The sequence below is a fragment of the Andrographis paniculata genome, unplaced genomic scaffold, assembly GCF_009805555.1.
Source record: "Andrographis paniculata isolate CXL003 unplaced genomic scaffold, ASM980555v1 Contig50END, whole genome shotgun sequence".
NCBI classification, from domain to species: domain Eukaryota; kingdom Viridiplantae; phylum Streptophyta; class Magnoliopsida; order Lamiales; family Acanthaceae; genus Andrographis; species Andrographis paniculata.
In genome coordinates, this window is record NW_026137585.1 from 1,533,950 (window position 1) to 1,555,853 (window position 21,904).

Below are 21,904 nucleotides of genomic sequence, written 5' to 3' on the forward strand. Positions count from 1 at the left end.
AAGTGTGTTCTTTAAAAGAAAAAAAAATGCACGTTTTTTGTTTAAATATTAATATATCAAAAATATTTATTATTTTTATTCAGTGTTAATACAATTGTCTTGATTGTCATTTTATTTTTCTTAAAATAATAGTTTAATTTTTATAAATACTCATATTACCGTAAAAGTATTTCTTATTTTTTTATTATTATTAGACAAATATCACTATCCTTATACTGCTATACTTACAAGGCATTTTATTTTTCTAAAATAATAGTTTAATTTTCATAAATACTCGTATTACCCAGTAAGTATTTTTTATTTTTTTATTATTATTACAAAAATATCACTATCATTATACTAATATACTTGCAAGGCAAAAAGTTTTTCTTTATTTATAATTTTTATCAATTATAACTATAATAATCCTTCAGTCCTGTAAAAAGAATATTGTTTTCTAATTTAGTAATTACACTATCTACCTAACATAATTAATATTCTTATGATTATTGCACAAATGTCATTACTTTTATATAAAACAATCTAATTAGAATATTTTTATCATTTTCAATATAAACCAATATAATATTAATATTAAAAAATCTAGATTCAAAAAATAAATATTACTGATTTTTATGGGACGGAGATAATATTATTATTTCTCAAATTTTGTGCCCCACACAAAACGGAACGAAGGGAGTATTTTTTATATAATTGTTGGTGGTTCACATTATCTCATTGAACAAGAACACCTATATCTTTAATGATTTGAATAGACATTAGATCTCAAGCTCCGTTGTTTTCCTGTTAAGTAACAGAAGCCAACCAACCACCCTTTCACCTACTTCCTTTGCCGATAATCTTGCTACACCGCCCCCATCCCCATCCCCATCCCCATGCATCAATAAATATCCTTCAAGAGGTGACCAAAAATTGATATCAAATAGGTGAACTTGTAGCCCTAAAATTACAATTTCAAGATCCCCCAATCTCACATCTTTACTTTGTTGGTGTAATTTGCACTCAGCTATAAACTAATCCATTGCACACTCAGAGAATAGTTGCTGGATTCAGTCATAAATTTACTTGCATTCCAAAAATAACATTGTGAATTCCTTCGTCATCAAATAATAATAATATTATTTATTATAAATATCTAAATAGCTTGCTTGGTAGGAAATGTCATCCATACATCACACACATTTCAATGCTAGAGATCATACAACATTTATACCATCCGATGTAATTGAATGATGAATCGATGAAATGAAATGATGATTTATTCAGACCCCCTAAACCCAACAACGTTGTTGATGTTTTTGTTTATTGGTGGGGTGGGGTGGGGTGGGGTGGGGTACAGATCCCATACCCATTCTCCAAAATCTACATTACACTACAAAACAACAAGAACCACACATCCTTATCATCCTCATCCTTGTTCCTTAATTCAATCAAGCTCAACCTCAAGCTGTCTGTAGACTTTAGTATACATAAATATATCATCATTAAGCAAAACAAAACAAAACAAAACAGGGGGTTGGGTTCTTTGTCATAACTCTCATGAATCATCATCTTCTTATTGTTATTAATATCTACAAGTAAAGCAGCTGCTGCTTGCCTGGCCTAGCCTGCTCCGCAAACGCCGAGAAATTGCGAATAAATGAATTTTCTTATGCTCTTCCGTTATACATACGATATAATGATATGCTGCTGCTGCTGCTGCGTTCATTGCTTCTTTGCCTGTTGGAAACAGTTCAAAGATTGCGTATTAAGATAGAACATATATTATACACATGTGATCATATTTGTTTGTTGCTAAGATTTCGGAAACAAAACTATGCAGCTACTTGTAAGAATTGCAATCAAGTTTGTAATAATAAGCACGCGACAATTTGTAAGAATTTAGAACAATGGTTATCATTACGCCGAGCTGTTTTGATGAGGTTTAACTAAAGATTAGATTGCCAGAGATCTATAACACACATGAAACGAGCGATTGGTAATGACACTACGGAGTTCATTTTTTCAGGGCAATAAAAAATTTCAAGACTCGATCTAATAAGGCTCAATTCCTGTCTACGTCATTACATCAAATATCCAATTTTTTACTAATTTTCTAAACACTAGAAACCTGTATAAACAGAGCAAATATTTCGCTTAATATGATAGAGGACAAAATAAAAGAATCGGCATAATCTGTCTAAGTCAAATTCTTTTGACAGTGGCACAAAAAGGTAAACGTCGTAATTTTCCAATTGAAGACAAAAACCATAAAAAGGCAGAAGTCAGCATTTTACCTGCGAGTACAAAAAGGTTCCGAAAATCGCAATAGCAGCTCCAAGTGCATTGACGGGGCTTATGGGTGTCCGGAAGATAATGATGGAGGCGACAATGACAGAGATACGTTTCATCGTATTCCCAATGCTAAACGTCAAAGGAGAAATCTCATCAAGTGACATATAAGACACCTGATTGTAGAGATGGTAAAACACGCTCTGCGCAGCCATCCACCTATTAGCCAAATATCAGCCACAGAAAAAACATAATCAATCGACGGATAATATCAGAAATGAAAGATGAGGACAAGAACAAAAAATGAAAAGACAGATCTTGAGAGCAACAGATTCAATTAAACAAAATTCACAAAGTTCCCAAAATCAATCCAACAAACAGTTTAAGCAGCTAAATTTCAAGATATCTCGAATCGTTATAGCATTATATGTAACAACAGAATATATAACGACCAAACAACCCAGGACATCGGTTTATTCGACAATTCATAGGATGCAATAGATAATATCTAAGTTGTTTATAATAAAGACAAATATCTGAGTCACATTTCAGGTGAATAAAAGCTCTCAAATTCGAATTCTCTACATCAATGTAAACTAAGGTGACAAAAATTGGATAAAACGAGAAGGGTAAAGCAGCGAATACCAAACGATTTGGGGTCCAATTTGCGAGACAGCTTCTTTGAAACCTGCAGCCCAAAGCTGTGGTCCCTCGACAGCAATGGCAAACGGAGTGAGGATGAATAGAGACAAGATCGATAAGCAGGCGTAGTAATTCATCCCGCTGACCGACTTCCCCTTCATTCCTCTCTTCGAAAATATATTACGGAAAACAAACGCCAGATTCGAGATCATGGCCCCCATGAAACCTGATTTCGACAGAAAACAACTACCACTTGTAAAGCACAAGAAAACAAAACAGAACAACCAATCCTTTCCACCTGAAAACCATCAAGAATCGACACAATCGACTTTATGCACACCTAAATCATGTGAGTAGTTTGTTCAAGTTGTACTAATTATGTCATTCATGCTTATTCACGGTATGGGTTAAAGTAATTTTTTTAAGAAAATTGATTTTACCAATCATGTTGAAATTGAGCTCTGTTAGGGCGGCGAGGCCGCAGCCGCCGATGATTGGAAGGAGTGACAGGTAGACCGCCGGCGGAAATGTCTCCCCGAGGATGAATCTGGACACCAAAACACTGAAGGCAGGCTCGCCGCTCTTGATTATGTGAGTGAATGAAACTGCAACTTTTGACATGCTCACGGTGGCGGCGACATGTCCGATGGTGTGCGCCACCGCGACCTGAAGATGCCAAAAATACCCAAATTATCAAAGTAAGAATAATAAGTAAACCCTAAGTGAAATTGACGGGGAAGTTGATGAATTGCTAGGGGACAAATTTAGGAAACAAACAAATTAGGGAAAAGAAATAACGAAAATCGCTATGGATCGCGAAATTAGGGGGAAATATTTGTGTATAAACCCTACCGGAAAGAGCGATTTCCAGAAGTCGAGATCGGTTTTGGGAGTTTCGGCGATTCGCAGCGCCCAGGAAACCAACATTATGAGCGATCCCGCGGCCAGGGAGAGCGTCGAGGTCAGCCATGGGAAAGGGTAAGCATTCAGCACTTTTTTGTTGTAGATGTTGAAGATCACGTTCAGTCCCCACCACGTGGCGAAGTAAACTCCGATCTTCACTCTCCTCGCCGCCTCAGGCTGCGCCGGTGTGGAATCGGCGATCGGCTCCGATCGGTCGGCCTCGTACGCGCGGAGCGCCGGCGATCGGTTCTTCTCAGAGAATGACTCAACGGTGTAGACATGGAGCGGTCTGGAAAGGGAGATAATCGAGCGCCGCGGAGGTTCCGCCGGTGGAAGCAGCTGCAAAACCTGCGATCGGCGAACTGAAAACCTGGTCGTCGGCCTGAGAAAATCCGGAGCGCGGATTTGGAGGGAGGGGTGGTTGACGGAGGATATCATTGTAGAATCGGAGGCGGCGGAATGAAGAATAAATTTGGGCGAACTTTGCGATGCGAGGAGGGGTTTGACTGAAGAAGATGAAGAAGGAACAAGACTCAGCTGTAGCTAAATATACATACACACACGCGCATATATACATACAAACATATGTATGTATGTATATTCGATGGAATTTTTTTAAAGAAAGATTGCAGGTTTGATTACGGCTCCTTGTGGACGACGAGAGAAGGCTTTTCTGTATATTGTTGGTTTAAGCTGGGTTTCTTTTCCTTTTTTTATGTAATTAATTTTTTTAATTATATAATACTAAATTTTTAATATAGAATTATGTCATTTTATCATATAGATTATTATTTAAAGTAAAATTTATAATTATATAAGTTTAGGGTTTGTTTAAGTTGAAGTTTTGATTTGAATTTAAATTTTAATAATATTTTGATAGTTGTTTGTGTCCATTATTTTTATTTCTATTATTTTGTTCCACTGCCAATTTTTTTTAAAAATATATAATTAAATATTTTATCAAATTTTAAAATTTATAATTTATAATTTTTTTTTATTTTAATTAAATTATTTATTAAATTATAATTATTTTTGATAATATGTTTATTAATTACTTAGTGATTATCCAAAACTTAAAACTTTTTGTTTAGGGAAAGTCATGCTAGGCGGGGTTTAGTCATGGTCCAACCCTAAATGTAATAGTAAACTACGGATTTGTTTTTGGATAAATTTGATTTTTTATATTTCAAAAATAATGTTAATAATATAAAAATAATATTTTAAATAAAAATAATAATATTTTGTGAGTAAATTAAGTAGTATATTATATATATATTGTGTTGATACATTTATATATGTATATATTAACAAAATTAAAATATGTAATTAAATTTTTTTTAATATTATATCTCAATAAAATATATATAAATATCAAATCAAATACTTACTTTTTATATATTATATTACACTTTACTTTTTATATATTATATTACACTAAAGTTAAATTTTATATTAAAATTTTTACTTGTGCGTTTACTTGTGAGACTTACTTTTAATTTTGTTATTTCTCGAACAATTATTTCAATTTAAAATTATTAAAGATTATTTAGATTTTGAATGGATCTTAGGTATAAAAGATTAAAAATTTAATTGAATTGATTTATATCGCTATATTGAAATTTGATAAATTTACCAAATAGAAAAAAAATCATTTTTTTTAAGACAAAAAAAAAATTGTATGTTGTGAAGCGAAACATATATACTCCTTCCATGTCATAACAAAATATCTATTTTTCTATTTTAGTCTGTCCCATAACAAAGTATCTATTTCCTTTTTTTAGTAACTGTATTATCTACTTAACATTACAAATACATTTACAATTTACAATATATTATACAAATGTCATTACTTTATATCATATGTATTAATAAGATTATTTTAGTCATTTTTACTTTATTCCTATTATACTTTAATATAATACTAATATTTATAAAATTATGTGCAAAAATCAAATGAATATTTACCTTATGAGATATAATTTTGCTTCCACTTTTTAATGAATATAATTTTTATATTTTATTCTAACGAGGTAAAAGGAAAACCAAAAATCTATGTGCAATAATGGTGCGTTCTTTCTATTTTTTTCCTTCCATACATTTTTCTAAAAAAGAATAAACGCAAGATTAATACACTTTCATAATACACACACTCTAAATGTGTTCACAAAAAAAAAAAGAAAGACACATTTTTCATTAATATAATAAAAGATATTTAGTATACATAGGTATCTATTATATATACGTATTTTTTACGATATTAATCGGAACTGTGCCAAATTTTTTTGATTAGTTTGAAAATACTAACAATATAAGTATTTTAATAATTTAATACAAAATATTGAGTTTATTTTATTTTTAAATTGAGTATTTAATTTAAATTTTTATTTAAATAATATTTTTCTGATGTAATATTTTGTCATATGAAATACAATATTTTTTTGTTTAAAAATAAAAAATAAAAACCATATGAACTGAAAATTATTAATTTAAATTTGAAATCTAAACCAAACATATTCATTTATTGGATTGATTCTTTTATTAGTTCAAACCAAAACTAACACTATTCATTTGAATAATCTTCAATAAAAATAAATTATTTTTTCTTATTAAATATCATATCAAAATACTATTTAAACAAAAATTTAAATCAAATTAATTTTAAACTATAAAAAAATAAAGCCATTATTTTTATATTAACGGAATATTTTTCTACCCCATTATATATATATATATATATAAAACAGTTATGATAAAATAATAAAAAAGGAAACACATTTAACAAGAAGTTACAAAATTTAAAAAATGTTTCAAATTAAAAATACTAGAAAAATATAGGACAAATAAATATAAGGAAAATAGGTGAAATGCACATGGCAACTACAATGTAATATTAGTAGGTTAAAGTTTGTTTTAAGGAAAGGTAAATTATTTAATCAATTAATGATAGAATATTCTAAGCAGTCATTAATAAGCATTCCAAGTCTATTCAAATATTCCGTTCTCTTCTATTTATTTCATTGCCCACACGGTATAAAAATTCTAGAAGTTTATTAAATAAATTAATTATTGCATATTGTCAAACTTCTAGACTATTGTTATTATTATTATTATTATTATTATTTTTTATTAATGAAAATTTTGACTATGTATATCATGAAAAAGAGAAAAGTGCATTTGGACTGCTTTAGTTTTGATTTCAAATTAAAATAATGATTATTTAATTTACAGAATTATTATTATTTATTATATTAAAATAACAATTAAATCAATTTTCAAATAAAACATTCAACTAATAGAATAATAGTAGTACTATATTTTAAGATTTTCTTTTTAAGTGTGTTTGTTTTGTATAGATATGAATTTATTTGAAAAAACCAGTTAAACTATTTTTTTCAAAGTTACCACAGCTATCTTTTTACTTTCAATAAATACCACTGAGGAAGGAGTAACATTTTTCTTACGAGGCTTTAATTTTATAAGAGAATATTACTACTCATGAAATAACAAATTTTTTGGGGTTTATTTTTGGTATGTTTTGATAATAGTGATAAATATGGATAACATTCCCTATAGAAGTAATAAATATTTTGTATTTTTTATATTATACTAAAAATTAATTTTACCTTTACGTGAATATCTATTTATACGAGGTCATAAAACTCTTTCCAATCAAATTTTTTACTATTTAAATATTTAACTCAAAACCCAAACCCCCAAACAAACACACACTCCCGTAAAAACTCAATTAACACTAAAAACATATAAACAATGGATCATCGATCAGTCACTCCTAAACAAGGATTTGCTCACATTGGAAAGATCTCCTTCAAATCTATCTTCAATTAAAGAAAAAGATAATTTAAATAAAGAACATCCCAAAATTCAAATAAACACTAGTCGAAACGTCTCGTCCGATTAGAAGGCATTTGACAAGAAATCATGGAATGAACTACAACCTCACAGACCACAAAGAAACATATATATATATATATATATAAGGTCTAAAATAATTCACCAAATGCAGAAAATGATAATGGTATGGTACACAGCCACAACACTCAAATGTTAATAAAAGTCGAAGCAATGCTTGCAAAAGAAACATAGGCAATGTTCAATATCGGAGAGCATCGTACCATCAAAACAATGCAATTTAACCAATTAATTTGACTCATACATAGTTAGCAGTGATGTCACGCCTTAGATCACCGGGCCATTTGCCAAGATCGTTACTAGCTCAGAAACCGTGAATCTTGATATGCTCCTTTTTTATGATTCCAGCCTGTAGTCGCAACTCACAAAAAAATGAAAAGGTAAAAAAATGGTGAGCGGATGCCAATCTTCATCTTTTAAAAATCGAAAGTAAAGGAAACAATACAGTATTCTATTAGATGGTTATTATTGTTATATTCCCACCGTTCAAGATCTATCTATTTATTTGCTTTTTGCACGTAAATTCTAAAGATGAAAAGTCAATTTTACCCCTAAAATCCAGATATATAGCTTAGAAACTCTCCCAAAATGTAAACATGCTGATTACTGAAGAGCAAAAAATGAAATCGGAGGGGTCACCTGGACAAGAAAAGTGGATACGTTCTTGCGTTGATCGCCTTGGAGTTGAATGACCTTCGCATAACAAATTTAAGTACGAACCTATTTATAATCTCTTTGATGAGAAAGGTATGTAAAGAGGAAGGCTCTAAGGGTCAAATAAAAAACAAACCTGGCCTAGTTCAGGGTCCTGAACAACAGTGCCATTGCAGCAAAACTCTTTCTTAAGATCCTTCAAGATTTTGTTATAGCTGAACTCTTTCTTTAACCCCTGCACGGTAGTCAAGCTTTTCCGACCATTACGCTGCTGTATGCGAATATGGACGTAGTCCTTTGACCCGGCGCCAGAATTCTCAGCATTGGCATCAGCAAAAGCATCTAACCATTATGTAACACAAAACATAACATGTCCCATGAGGTTCCAAAAGAGAATACAACATTTCAAATTAACGGACCATCAACATACTCCCTATCGGGTATATCAAATTATGTATAATCTTGATCAGTTTTATCTGCCATAATATAAGCTAGTTTATTTGGTTGTGTTCTGGGAATAGTAAAAAATTTGAATTGAAATTTTTTTGATATGATATAAATGATATTCCAATTGTTTACTTTTTTGTTTGTCCATAAAAAAATATGCATTTTCATTTATAACAAAAACTAATTCTTATACACTTCTTAATTTAAACCATTAACATTACACTTATTTACAAATATACCACAACTACTTACACTCAAATTTTCTCTAACTTCATTAACTCACTTATATATTTTCCAAAATACTCTTACTTTATATTACAATCATCAACTAATATAATACTATATTCATAAAAAAATTTGTTTAACTCATATGAGCATAAAATTCATGGTTTGGTAACCAAAGGATAACTGAAATCACTGTACCAAAAGTAGTGGGAATCTGAATATCAAGATCAGACATGAAATTTGGCTGTGCAGCAAGATCTCGTCAAGTAAATGTGAATGCTCCGACCTGATCAAAGTGACAGGAAGCAGATATTGTCAAGTTAATTTTTAACTAGCAAATACAACTGTTTCTAGTGACATAAAAGCTTACATTTCCTAGTTTGATAGGAATAGCTTAATCCAACACATGCTGTTTAATAATGCTATCAACAACCAATGAAGGGTACAAGATGTGGAAATACACAAAAAAACATTTATCAATAAGCTTAACATGGGATGCGATCAAAAAAAGGGGATACAGCATAAGAGTGGTAGTCGAAGATTGGAGTGAGTCCCAAGTTACAACATGCTCAAGAGCCTCGATGGTGCTGTTTACTTAAGAAATAATTGGAGAGCCTTTGTAGTTCACTCTGTTTACTACTGTGGTGCTTCCATGGCTTCTTGGTTGAGTTGGTTGATTTTAAAGTAAAAAACCATTCATTATTTAGATGAGTTTAAACACCTATATTTTTATATTATAAAGTATTAAAAATCAATTTTATATTAAAACACCTATTTATATCAAATCAAATAGATATTTCATTCAAAATTTTAATATACAAAACCTAAACACAACTTACAAACCCACAACAAACACACCCTATTATGTCAATAGTTTATCGATTGAATGTTTTCAGTAGGGAACACTTTTATTTAGCTTATTAAAATTTTCATATTACGATTTCAATTTTAAACAGAACACTTAAGAGAAAAAAATATGTTTTGCATAAGTTCCAAGATGATCCATTGTTCCAAAATATTTGCTTATAATTAACAAAATCTGGGAAGAACAAACGCATAGCCAATCCGATTGGTAAATTAGCATCCTAAGAATTAAAACAAAGGTCTTCAAGATCCAATGTCAACAAATAGACATAGCAAAATAAATCCTGAATGCAAAACCCTAATTACAGAAAAGCGACAAATCGTCAACGTAACGTAAGCCTTGTGTGTATCAATCGCGTAACGAAAACCCGACCAAGCGAACACAAAATACAGCAAACAATAAAAGAAGCAAGAATTGGAAAATTAAAATTCACATAGAAGTGTAAACAAGAACCAAAGTTTTCAGTCAAAAACATTTTAAAAAAAAGAAAAAGAAAAAAACACAGATCTTAGAGGTGAATCGACAAATCCGTTGGGAGAAGCATACCTTATGAGAAGGAAAAGCGCGAACCTTGAAAAAACGGAAGGAAGTCCGATCGGAGGTGCGATCTCTGTAGTTGTGACGAAGGAACTTGAAGGGTTTATGTAAAGAGTGGACCGTATTTGGGAAAGCTCAGGAAACGTCCACCAAATTATATAATGGTAGCATCATACATACACCTCTTTATAGTCCTCCGTCCAAATCTACAGTTGTTATTATTTATTTACTTTTTGTTGTTGAACAATATACTCTCTCTCTCCGTACCATCACAATTGACGTTGTCATTTTTGTCTCGCATATAATCATTGATATCTTTCTATTTTTGGTAAAACTTATTAAATTAAAATATATTTAATAAATATAAATCAATTTAATTAATTAGATAACATACAACATTATATATCGTTATCATAAATGATATAGGACTACTAAAAATCTTTTTATTTCTAACTCTTTCCTAAAAAAAATAAATATTTTTATCTATATTTAAAACTAACATATTTTTTATAAAATTGATTTATGTTAATTATAAATAAACAATTTTTTTTTTATTTACTTGTATATTATAAAAAATTTTATTCTCTACAAAATAATATGATATATTTTTTAATTGTTATATAATTTTTAAATATTTAAACATATATTTTAATTTTTTTAATTATATATATTAAATTACTTTAAAGCTATAAATATTATTAATTATAAAAAAATATAATAATATCATAGTTAATTATTATTAACTAATTAAAAATAATATTTTTTTAATCAAATGATTCAATTCCGGTGGGACGGAGAGTATTTAATCCGATAGGATTTTTTTTTTATATTCTATATTTTTATTTTATTGGATATAATTTTTTTAAAAAATAGATAAAATAATAATAAAAAAATTCTTTTGTTAATAAATAAAAAGAGTATTTTTGTTAAAAATAATAAAAATTTAGATGATAATAAAGAAATATATATTATCTAATGAATAATAATATTAATTTTTAAAAAAACATATTTTATTTTATTAAAATTGAAATATTACTTTGATATAACCTATTATACAAAAAAGATATTGTTGTTTTCCTCTAATAGTTCTCTTAGCAAAATGTTCATCCAAAACCAGGCTTTATTTTTATCTTTTTTATATATATTTTTAAAAAAAAAAACCCAACTAAATCGTCTAGCTCATCTTATTATATCAATAAAATTAAAGAATTTTATATATTTATTATTTTGCTATATTGTAGAAGTTCTTAGTGAACTCGAGAATTATTATCTTAAAAAATAAATTATAAATCAAAATTAGATTACAATTAATCATAAATAAATATATATAACTAATATAAATTGTATTTTCTTTTATAATGACATCAAATTATCCAGAGTCGAATCTGCCCACGCCACTTACGTATTAAACATCATAATACCATTACTTTTGTCTGGATAAATTAGCAGGGTGACCCTCCCCTGCTACTAAGTCAAATATCAAATCCAAACATAAACATGACTACTTTATAATAGAAGGAACAGCATTATTCATTAAAAACACCAATTCACAGAACAGTCACCGGACATCTCCTTAACAACTCAGAACAGTAGTACCTTCTAGAAGGCAGCAGCAGTAGCACCGCCACGGAGGCGGAGGACAAGGTGGAGGGTGGACTCCTTCTGGATGTTGTAATCAGCCAGAGTCCTCCCGTCCTCCAGCTGCTTCCCTGCAAATATCAGCCTCTGCTGGTCCGGCGGGATCCCCTCCTTGTCCTGAATCTTCGCCTTCACGTTGTCGATTGTGTCCGAGCTCTCAACCTCCAGAGTTATCGTCTTCCCCGTCAGGGTCTTGACGAAGATCTGCATTCCTCCCCTCAGCCTCAGCACCAAGTGCAGAGTTGATTCCTTCTGAATGTTGTAGTCGGCAAGAGTGCGGCCATCTTCGAGCTGCTTGCCGGCGAAGATCAGCCGCTGCTGGTCGGGAGGGATGCCTTCCTTGTCCTGGATTTTGGCCTTCACGTTGTCGATTGTGTCGGAGCTCTCGACCTCCAGTGTTATGGTTTTCCCCGTCAGGGTTTTGACGAAGATTTGCATACCACCGCGGAGACGGAGGACCAAATGAAGAGTGGATTCCTTCTGGATGTTGTAGTCGGCGAGAGTGCGGCCATCCTCGAGCTGCTTACCGGCGAAGATCAGCCTCTGTTGATCCGGAGGGATGCCTTCCTTATCCTGGATTTTGGTTTTCACATTGTCGATGGTGTCGGAGCTCTCGACCTCGAGGGTAATGGTCTTTCCGGTAAGGGTTTTGACGAAGATCTGCATCCCACCGCGGAGACGGAGGACCAAGTGGAGGGTGCTCTCCTTCTGGATGTTGTAGTCGGCGAGGGTGCGGCCGTCCTCGAGCTGCTTTCCGGCGAAGATCAGCCTCTGTTGATCCGGAGGAATGCCTTCCTTATCCTGGATTTTGGCCTTGACATTGTCGATGGTGTCGGAGCTTTCAACCTCGAGGGTGATGGTCTTGCCGGTGAGGGTTTTGACGAAGATCTGCATCTGTACAATGGAACAAACTCGAATTAGTAAGGCAGATTAAACAACGAGAGCAAAACCTACATATGCAACCTCCTATTATTGATTCAAAAAAGTAACACGCAACAGATATACAAATAGCAAGAAATGTGTGCAGGAATATCCAACAACATAGATGTAGAGAAAAAGAATTGTATAAATTGAATAGGAAGAAGAACAACAGATTTGTATTAGAAACAGATCCGGATGCCAAAACACATCTCCGACGGAGATCCATCTCCCAAAATTACCGACGGACATAAATCCAAGGAAATTAAACACAAACACAGAAAACGAAACCAAAATGATCACCAACCGAAGAACAATAGAAGATGTGTCTTAGCACAAATCTGAGCGATGAGAATTCAACACCACCAATAATTCAAAACGAATTTCCAGATCCGGAATTATAAACAACAATTCCAACGAGATCAAACTCCAGAATCGAATTTCAACAACATACGCACAAATCAGCAAGGGAATTAGACACGAAAGCGAAAAATTAAATCAAATCTACAACAAGCCATACCTTGACGACGGTAATCGAGAGAAACAAAGGATCGAGAAGGAAAGAGAAGACTGCAATCCAAAGCAATGTACCAAGGCTTTGCTCGAAGGACGCACGTTAAATAGGCGTGCGCACCGACCGTAGGTTGAACAATCTTTCTTAGAGGCCCCCAATTGAATAAAGTATGAGCCAAGTTCTTTATTTGAGCCCAATTTAGATAAAATAAAATTAATATGTTAATAAAAATATTTTTTCTGTCATAAAAATAATTATAAAAAAAATATTAAATAATTTTGGATTAAGGACGGATAAAATATATATATATATAAAGGAAAGAATTGGTAACCCTCCTAAGACAATCCACAATGCAGAACCCCCCAAGTAGAGTTTCTTTTGATTCTAATACTAATGCCACATCGGTTTTTCTCTCTTCCAGAAGAACTCCAATTAAAGTTTACTCTCACGTGATAACTCTTTCAAATTTCTATTGTTTCCTTCCCATTAAATATTTTATATATTTAAAAATTATATATTTTCATTATATTTTATTCTTCTAATATTTAAGAAAAATAAATATTTATTTTTTATCAATAAAAAATTAAATAAAAAATAACTTCTGTATATTACTCACATAGTAATAATTAAAATTTTAAATGCAAATTTAATAATAAAATACACTATTATAGTATATCATTTCAAATAAACTAATTAGTTGATTATATTATAAAAAATAGTATTAAAAATATAAAATATACTACATTATTTTAAAATTAAATATTTTTAATTTTTTAAAAAATATATTTAAAATTATAAATATTAAACAAGAATTTATATAATAACAAAATTAAAATACTCTATCTCCGTAGAATAATAATAATAAAAAAATAAAAATAAATAATAATAATGAAAAAATAAAAGTTACTATGCATATTTACGAAAACTTATTTTACCGCTAAAATATTCTAATTCATAATCTAAAATTTACCACTAACATCAAACTCAAATCCAAACCCAAACAAACCTTACCATCCTTGTTACCACATCCGATTCGTATTGCAATGATTTTTGTCTGGATAAATTAGAATAGAACAAACCAAATCCACATTATACATCCAAACCTTACTGTAACAGCAACATTACGCCCGAAGACATGATAAGCAGGAACGAAGAATTTATTCATCACACAGAACAGTCGCTAAACACATCACAACACACCAACAGCATCAATCAAGCAAAGCAAATAGGGATCAATCCAACACACTACCCTTCTTTACCAACTCAGAACACACTACCTTCTAGAAGGCAGCACCAGCACCGCCACGGAGGCGCAGGACGAGGTGGAGGGTGGACTCCTTCTGGATGTTGTAATCAGCCAGCGTCCTCCCATCCTCCAGCTGCTTCCCCGCAAATATCAGCCTCTGCTGGTCCGGCGGGATCCCCTCCTTGTCCTGAATCTTCGCCTTCACATTGTCGATCGTGTCCGAGCTCTCCACCTCCAGAGTTATCGTCTTCCCCGTCAGGGTTTTAACGAAAATCTGCATCCCACCACGGAGACGGAGGACCAAATGAAGAGTGGATTCCTTCTGAATGTTGTAGTCGGCGAGAGTGCGGCCATCTTCGAGCTGCTTTCCTGCAAAGATCAGCCTCTGCTGGTCCGGAGGGATGCCTTCCTTGTCCTGGATCTTGGCTTTCACGTTATCGATGGTGTCGGAGCTTTCAACTTCGAGGGTAATGGTCTTTCCGGTGAGGGTTTTGACAAAGATCTGCATCCCGCCCCGGAGACGGAGGACTAAATGGAGAGTGGATTCCTTCTGAATATTGTAGTCGGCGAGGGTGCGGCCGTCCTCGAGCTGCTTGCCTGCAAAGATCAGCCGCTGTTGATCCGGAGGGATGCCTTCCTTGTCCTGGATTTTGGCCTTGACATTGTCGATGGTGTCGGAGCTTTCCACCTCGAGGGTAATAGTCTTGCCGGTGAGGGTTTTGACGAAGATCTGCATCCCACCGCGGAGACGGAGGACCAAATGGAGGGTCGATTCCTTCTGGATATTGTAATCGGCGAGGGTGCGGCCATCCTCGAGCTGCTTACCGGCGAAGATCAGGCGCTGTTGGTCCGGAGGAATGCCTTCCTTGTCCTGGATCTTGGCTTTCACATTGTCGATGGTGTCGGAGCTCTCGACCTCCAGGGTTATGGTTTTGCCCGTTAGGGTTTTGACGAAGATTTGCATCCCACCGCGGAGACGGAGGACGAGGTGGAGAGTGGATTCTTTCTGGATGTTGTAATCGGCGAGTGTGCGGCCGTCCTCTAGCTGCTTTCCGGCGAAGATCAGCCTCTGCTGATCGGGAGGGATGCCTTCCTTATCCTGGATTTTGGCCTTGACATTGTCGATGGTGTCGGAGCTTTCCACCTCGAGGGTGATGGTCTTGCCGGTGAGGGTTTTGACGAAGATCTGCATCTGTACAATGGAACAAACTCGAATTAGTAAGAAGGTTGAACAACAACGCAATCTATCTATAGATAGATCATCCAATCTTTGATATTAAGCAGATTGAACGCCGCAAAACAGAATCTACAGAGAAAATCAAATCATTGACTAAAAGAAGCTCACGCAACAACAAATCTACAAAAACCAAAGTGTGCGCAGACAAATTCCAACGACATAGATCTAGAAAATAAATTGCCTATATCTAATAGGCAGAACAACAAGACATTTGTATTAGAACCAGATCTATTAGATGGAAAGTCAACACCACCAGAGTTCTAAAACGATACTTCAGATCCGGATGCAAAAACGCATCTCCGACGGAAATCCATCTCCAAAAGTTACCGACGACAAATAAATCAAGGAAAGTAAACACAAACACGAAAACTGAAACCAAAATTTATCACCAACCGCGAGGAACAATAGAAGAGGAGTTTTGGAACCAGATCTGAGCGATGAGAATTTAACACCACCAAAAATTCAAGACGCAACAATTCCAACGAAATCAAACACCAGATTCAAATTTAACGACGTACACACTATCAGCAATGAAATTAAACACTAGAGCGAAAAATGGAATTAAAAAGTAACACGAAAAATGAAATCAAATCTGCAACCAATCGTACCTTGACGACGGTAATCGGGAGAAACAAAGGATCGAGAAGGAAGGGGGTATACTGCAATTCCGTAGCAATGAAACCTTTGCTAGAAGAACGCACGTTAAATAGGCGTGCGCACCGACTTTAGGTTGAACCGCCTTACGTAGAGGCCCAATCAAATAAAGCCACGTGTTCGGACGACCATTACAATAAAAATATGACTTGCGCGGAAGGCAAGGTTGTAGTTTTCTGTGTGCCAGGAAATTGTTTACCAGTTTATGAGAAGCTACGCGCTATTCCGGCGTTGGAATGCCACTCACCTTTTCTTTTATCAAATACACCCTCCGTCCCAGATACTCCACGTTACCGTTTTTATCCGTCCCACTCACTTTTTTTTTTTTTAAATAATTACATACTTTAATCTTATTTTAAATTTTTTAATTTTATTTTTTTAAATTTTAATTAAACTAATTAGTTATCTTAATCTTAATTTATAATTATTTATATTATAAAATAATTATTTTCACTAATACATTCTTAATTATCTATACATCATTCCTAAAATATAGTGTTTACAGTGTAGCTGACATGTCTGGATGGAGGGAGTATTATTAATTAATTCAAAAAAATTAATCAAATATATTTTTAAAATTATACTAATATATTTAGTCTGTTCATTCAAATATAATTGATTGTTTTTGTATGGTACAGACAATTTGATAATATAAAAAATATTAATATTTTGTATTAAATTTTGACTTTTTATTAAGGGATGATATATATATTATATTAATGTGTATATATTCATATTTTTTTAATAATATTTATATAAAATTGTTTAATTAAGAAAAGTTAGAGTGAACAAATTTATTATATCATACAATTATTTTAATTTAAAAATTTTACTATTTCAAATCTCAAATCATAATCCAAACCCTCAAACAAACACTCCCTTTCATTTCATGGTTATATTTGTTCAATTTTTCTTCAAAATATATATTTTTAAAAAAAATTATTATACACTAATACTAAAATGCTATTAATTTTTATTTAAATTATAAATATATTATTATATATACAATTACTTCGTATATAAAATAAAATAAATTCAAAAAATATATAAAAAACTCTTACACAAATAATGTGATGGTAAAATAATAATTTGTAAAAAAAAAGTGAGATATTTTAAAAATATTATGATACCCCGGCCCACAAGTTACGTAAAATTGGACATGTCAAAATCGTAAACTGACCTTACAAGTTGATACGAGACACGCTTAACTCTATAATTTTTTCAGTAAAATTGTTGAGATAAATAGCTTATTCAATTTATTTAACCTACAGTTAACTTCGAATGATCTGACGTGATCGAAAGTTGGCCCAACCAAATTTTAAAATATTACAAATATTTATTTTATAATTGAACAATTCAAAATATAAACATATACTTAATAAAAATAAATAGATGTACCATTTAATAATGTTTGGTGGGACATGTTATAATATTTTTTTCAAAAACCTGTAATTAAATAATATAATTTGAGAAATTAAAAAGTGCATTTGATTATAATTTTAAATTTATTTTAATATTATTCATTATACTAATATTTTCGTAAAACTGATTATTTTATTTAATAATATTTATTTTAAAATAAAACTTAAATAAAAAATTTTAATTTCAAAAGCAAATCATGTAAAAACTAAATTCTAAGGGTATGTTTTTTTAAATTTTTTTTTAAATTTTACTATTTGAATTTTGCATTCGATAAATTTTTGCTTACAAAATATTATATCAAATATTATTTTAATATCAAATTTAAAATAAATTTTCTCAATTTCAAGAAAAAAAAAAAAAAACCCAAATCTATTTATAAGTAGGAGGTGGGCACCACGTGCATAGTAAGCATTTTGTGGTTTGATGAACGGTGGTGTGGGTGTGCGTGCAGTCTCCGGATCAATAATGCGAAATTTCTTTTCAATAATTGGTATAAAAATTTGGTTACAATTATTTGGACGGATTTTGGTGTTAGGTACATTTGTGTACTTTAAAAATCAATCTTCACACTGTTTATTAGAAATAAATTAGAAATATTTTCTTAAATAAAAATATTATAAAATAATAATTAAATAAAATATAAATAAACAATTCAAATTTAAATATAAATCAAATAAACTATCTATTTTATTTGAGCCGTATACATTTTTCTAAAATCCATTTGATTTATTTAATAGTAATTTATTTTAAAAATATTAATTTAAATATTTTATTTTTTATTTTTTATATTATACTAAAATATTATATAAATATTTATTTATATTACATTAAATAATTATTTAAATTTAATTTTTTAATATTTAAAATAATACAATTAATGCTATTTTAAAAAAATTAAACATAATTTACACAACGGTCGGAGATTGTAATAATTTATTATTATTATTTTATATTTACGCTGCGGATGCGAAACAGCTCCGCCGAGGTGGTCTTCGAGACCATAATAATCAACAAATCCTGAATAGCCTCGCAAATCAAAATCCTGACTCAATCCTACCGTTGAAGAAGATCCACCGCCCTCCCATCTTTCATGGCTCCCGCTGTCCCCAAATCCGGCGACGCGATTTTCGCCAGCGTTGATCGCGTGGTAAGTGCTCTCTCTTTCGCTCTATCGCACACTGATAGTTTTCAACTTAATGTATGATTGATGGTTTTATAACTATTGGTGCAGAATGCAGAGCTGTTTACGCTGACTTACGGCGCGATCGTGCGCCAATTGCTCGCCGATCTGGAGGAGGTGGGTGAGGTCAACAAACAGCTCGATCAAATGTGATTTTTAACTTTTCTCATTGAGTTCCGAATCTTCAAGAGTCACGCAAGTTCTTTTGCTTAATAATGTTTGCTTTTCTTCTCCAATTGCTACACTAGTTATGTGTTAAATATTATGGACACTGCTGTATTTTTGTTCATTTCAGGGGATATAACATCGGAGTGCGTCTAGTGGATGAATTTCTCGCAAAATCTAATGTTTCGAGATGTGTTGATTTTAGAGAAACAGCTGAAATGATTGCCAAGGTCGTACACTCGTGCTATTTGTTGATTTATTATCTCCCAACTTTGTACAGTTATCTTGTTGATTAATCAAAGAATTTGATTTTTAAACCTTTTAGGATTATTGTTATGATGTGTATTAGAGTTTGTATCCCACCATCACTGCACTGCAGTGGTTTCTCTGTTTGGTAAATATTTAGATAATCTGAGAGGAATTATCGTTATCTGCATACCAAAAATATTTATTCAACAATGATTTTGCTACCATGTATATACAATTACTCAGGATGTGTTTGTTTGGGGGTTTGAGTTTTGATTAAAATTTTAAATTGAAATAGTTGTATGACATGATATAAATATGTATTGATGTGATATTTTAAATATAAAATTGATTTTTATTATAATATAAAAAATAAAAAATAGGTAATTGTTTTGATGTCTTTGGATTAAAAAAATTGGGTTTCATTGTGTTGATTTGAGTTTGGGTTTTCCTATTTGAATTTTAGTTTAAATAGTATTTCGATGTTAAGTTTTGTGAGAGTAAATTGTATATTTTAATTAAGAATCGTGCTGACTGAATAGTGGTAAAATTGGTTTGAAATCATAACCAATCACTTAAATTTCAAAAATTCTCCAGAAAACACAACCTTAGATTAGATACATGCTTATGAGTAGCCATCACAGAACCATTGCAGCATAAAGTTAATGAAGCTCACTCAGAAAAGATGTAGCTAGCTGAAACTAATAATATGGTGCTTGTTGCAAACATTACCTTTTTATCTACATATAAGATTTTTGTGTTTTTATATCTCTTATTAATATTTTATATAACAGGTTGGATTCAAAATGTTTTTGGGAGTTACTGCATCGGTCACTAATTGGGACACAGAGGGGACAACCTGTAGTCTAATTTTGGAGGATAATCCTTTGGTTGAGTTTGTTGAGCTTCCTGATACTTGCCAAGGTCTTCACTATTGCAGCATTTTAAGTGGAGTTGTCAGAGGAGCTCTTGAGATGGTGAGCTTTTTTTTTCCCAAACACATGCCGATTTGATACCTTCAATGCTGTTGTCTGATGTGTTAATTTATACATTCTACTGTTTACATCTTTGGACTGTTATTTTGGCATATAAAATTGATATAATGTCTGTCACTGCATGATTCCGCTGTGCAAGAACTGTGAAGCTGTAGAATAAGTAACAGTATGAGTGGTTTTGTTTTTCCTTGTTACCCTTATAAAAGCTTGTGTAACCAATAGGGTACCTCACATTTTGCTTCTGCCTCTGCCTCATGCTGGGGTGATCTAGCGATAGAATAAGTTTGTATGTTGAATTTATTTCACAGATCAAGGCCAGTTCAAGTCTTGCAATCTTAATAAGTCTTACATTTTTGTTTCCCTTATTTAGGTATCTATGAAAACTGAGGTGACATGGATTCATGACATGCTTAAAGGAGACGATGTATTTGAGATGCAAGTGAAACTTCTGAAGCAAGTTCCTGAGGAATACCCCTACAAAGATGATGAGTAATTTTTTTCATTTTCTCTAAGTGTATGCAGTCCATTGTCCTTCTCGATTTTGTTCTTTTTCATTTGAATGACGCTACTTCTACTCTGGTGAACATTTTGTCAACAATATCATGTGGCGGTCACCAAGGACTGATAACAAGGGATAACTTTTATTAGTATTATTTTTCTTTAAGTAGTATCACTGGATTTTGTGACACTTTTATTTTTGTAATGACAAATTAATGTTCCCTTATACATTCTCTTTTGCTATTGCCAAAGAAGGTGATTCTTTAAAATATAGCTTCTTGTCATTTCTGTACTTAAATCATTCTTGGGGATCATTTCTTAACTCTTCTGTCCACATTAATCAATAATGCAGGAGAATCATTTCAAATAGTGATTGTAATGATGCATTCTCTTAACTCTCTAGATCTATCTCTCTCATTTTTGTTCTTGAAGCTTGCATTTATAGAAAAAGAAAACGTTAGTCCAAGTTGAAATGGAACATCTGTCCTTGCAAAGCAACTTTATGGTTTCAATACTAAAGAAAATATTAATTTGTTAGTAGCTAGTATTAAATTGAGGAAATCATTAGTAACTCCAGAAGTAAATGAAAGAAATAGGGTGTAAGTAAATGGTAACACTACGTAGATAAACATAGGATCCAGATGTTTGCACTGGTGCACTTTCAGTGTTTCTGTCCTTAACAAAATTGGCATTTCCACTGTTACCTGGAACACTTGC

General features: G+C 32.0%; 4 protein-coding genes across 6 annotated transcripts; 1 reads left to right on the top strand and 3 right to left on the bottom strand.

The window, feature by feature from the left end:
• Window positions 1–1,317: 1,317 nt before the first annotated feature.
• On the bottom strand, window positions 1,318–4,469 carry LOC127253374 (glucose-6-phosphate/phosphate translocator 1, chloroplastic). Its single transcript, XM_051277938.1, has 5 exons — window positions 3,766–4,469; window positions 3,354–3,579; window positions 2,917–3,139; window positions 2,277–2,490; window positions 1,318–1,719 (listed from the first exon to the last, which is right to left on the bottom strand). Exons 1-5 carry the CDS (start codon window positions 4,252–4,254, stop codon window positions 1,705–1,707), a joined length of 1,167 nt encoding a protein of 388 aa, XP_051133895.1. The 5' UTR covers window positions 4,255–4,469; the 3' UTR covers window positions 1,318–1,704.
• A 3,340-nt stretch (window positions 4,470–7,809) lies between these two features.
• LOC127253265 (protein translation factor SUI1 homolog) lies at window positions 7,810–10,646 on the bottom strand. 2 transcript variants are annotated; one of them, XM_051277746.1, is made up of 5 exons: window positions 10,484–10,646; window positions 9,271–9,358; window positions 8,537–8,742; window positions 8,386–8,439; window positions 7,810–8,095 (listed from the first exon to the last, which is right to left on the bottom strand). In XM_051277746.1, exons 2-5 carry the CDS (start codon window positions 9,305–9,307, stop codon window positions 8,051–8,053), a joined length of 342 nt encoding a protein of 113 aa, XP_051133703.1. In that variant the 5' UTR covers window positions 9,308–9,358; window positions 10,484–10,646; the 3' UTR covers window positions 7,810–8,050. The 2 variants fall into 2 exon arrangements, with proteins under 2 accessions (XP_051133703.1, XP_051133704.1); XM_051277747.1 differs by having other exon boundaries at window positions 10,508–10,637.
• A 1,226-nt stretch (window positions 10,647–11,872) lies between these two features.
• Window positions 11,873–16,796, bottom strand: LOC127253264 (polyubiquitin). 2 transcript variants are annotated; one of them, XM_051277745.1, is made up of 3 exons: window positions 16,636–16,796; window positions 14,843–15,982; window positions 11,873–13,006 (listed from the first exon to the last, which is right to left on the bottom strand). In XM_051277745.1, exons 2-3 carry the CDS (start codon window positions 15,980–15,982, stop codon window positions 12,074–12,076), a joined length of 2,073 nt encoding a protein of 690 aa, XP_051133702.1. In that variant the 5' UTR covers window positions 16,636–16,796; the 3' UTR covers window positions 11,873–12,073. The 2 variants fall into 2 exon arrangements, with proteins under 2 accessions (XP_051133702.1, XP_051133701.1); XM_051277744.1 differs by lacking the exon at window positions 14,843–15,982 and adding an exon at window positions 13,551–13,592 and having other exon boundaries at window positions 16,679–16,750.
• A 2,288-nt stretch (window positions 16,797–19,084) lies between these two features.
• LOC127253354 (uncharacterized) lies at window positions 19,085–21,466 on the top strand. Its single transcript, XM_051277910.1, has 5 exons — window positions 19,085–19,250; window positions 19,335–19,432; window positions 19,579–19,678; window positions 20,489–20,671; window positions 21,060–21,466. Exons 1-5 carry the CDS (start codon window positions 19,194–19,196, stop codon window positions 21,180–21,182), a joined length of 561 nt encoding a protein of 186 aa, XP_051133867.1. The 5' UTR covers window positions 19,085–19,193; the 3' UTR covers window positions 21,183–21,466.
• Window positions 21,467–21,904: the final 438 nt, after the last annotated feature.

Coding starts and splice junctions, on each gene's coding strand:
- LOC127253265 (XM_051277746.1), bottom strand. CDS start 9,307: ATGTCTGATCTTGATATTCAGATTCCCACTACTTTTG. Junction 8,440..8,536: donor AGGACCCTGAACTAGGCCAG/GTTTGTTTTTTA, acceptor TGTTATGCGAAG/GTCATTCAACTCCAAGGCGA. Junction 8,096..8,385: donor TATCCACTTTTCTTGTCCAG/GTGACCCCTCCG, acceptor TTGCGACTACAG/GCTGGAATCATAAAAAAGGA.
- LOC127253374 (XM_051277938.1), bottom strand. CDS start 4,254: ATGATATCCTCCGTCAACCACCCCTCCCTCCAAATCCGCGCTCCGGAT. Junction 3,580..3,765: donor TCTGGAAATCGCTCTTTCCG/GTAGGGTTTATA, acceptor TGGCATCTTCAG/GTCGCGGTGGCGCACACCAT. Junction 3,140..3,353: donor GCTCAATTTCAACATGATTG/GTAAAATCAATT, acceptor TGTCGAAATCAG/GTTTCATGGGGGCCATGATC.
- LOC127253264 (XM_051277745.1), bottom strand. CDS start 15,982: ATGCAGATCTTCGTCAAAACCCTCACCGGCAAGACCATCACCCTCGAG. Junction 13,007..14,842: donor TCCTGCGCCTCCGTGGCGGT/GCTGGTGCTGCC, acceptor TCCATTGTACAG/ATGCAGATCTTCGTCAAAAC.
- LOC127253354 (XM_051277910.1), top strand. CDS start 19,194: ATGGCTCCCGCTGTCCCCAAATCCGGCGACGCGATTTTCGCCAGCGTT. Junction 19,433..19,578: donor AACAAACAGCTCGATCAAAT/GTGATTTTTAAC, acceptor TGTTCATTTCAG/GGGATATAACATCGGAGTGC. Junction 20,672..21,059: donor TCAGAGGAGCTCTTGAGATG/GTGAGCTTTTTT, acceptor TCCCTTATTTAG/GTATCTATGAAAACTGAGGT.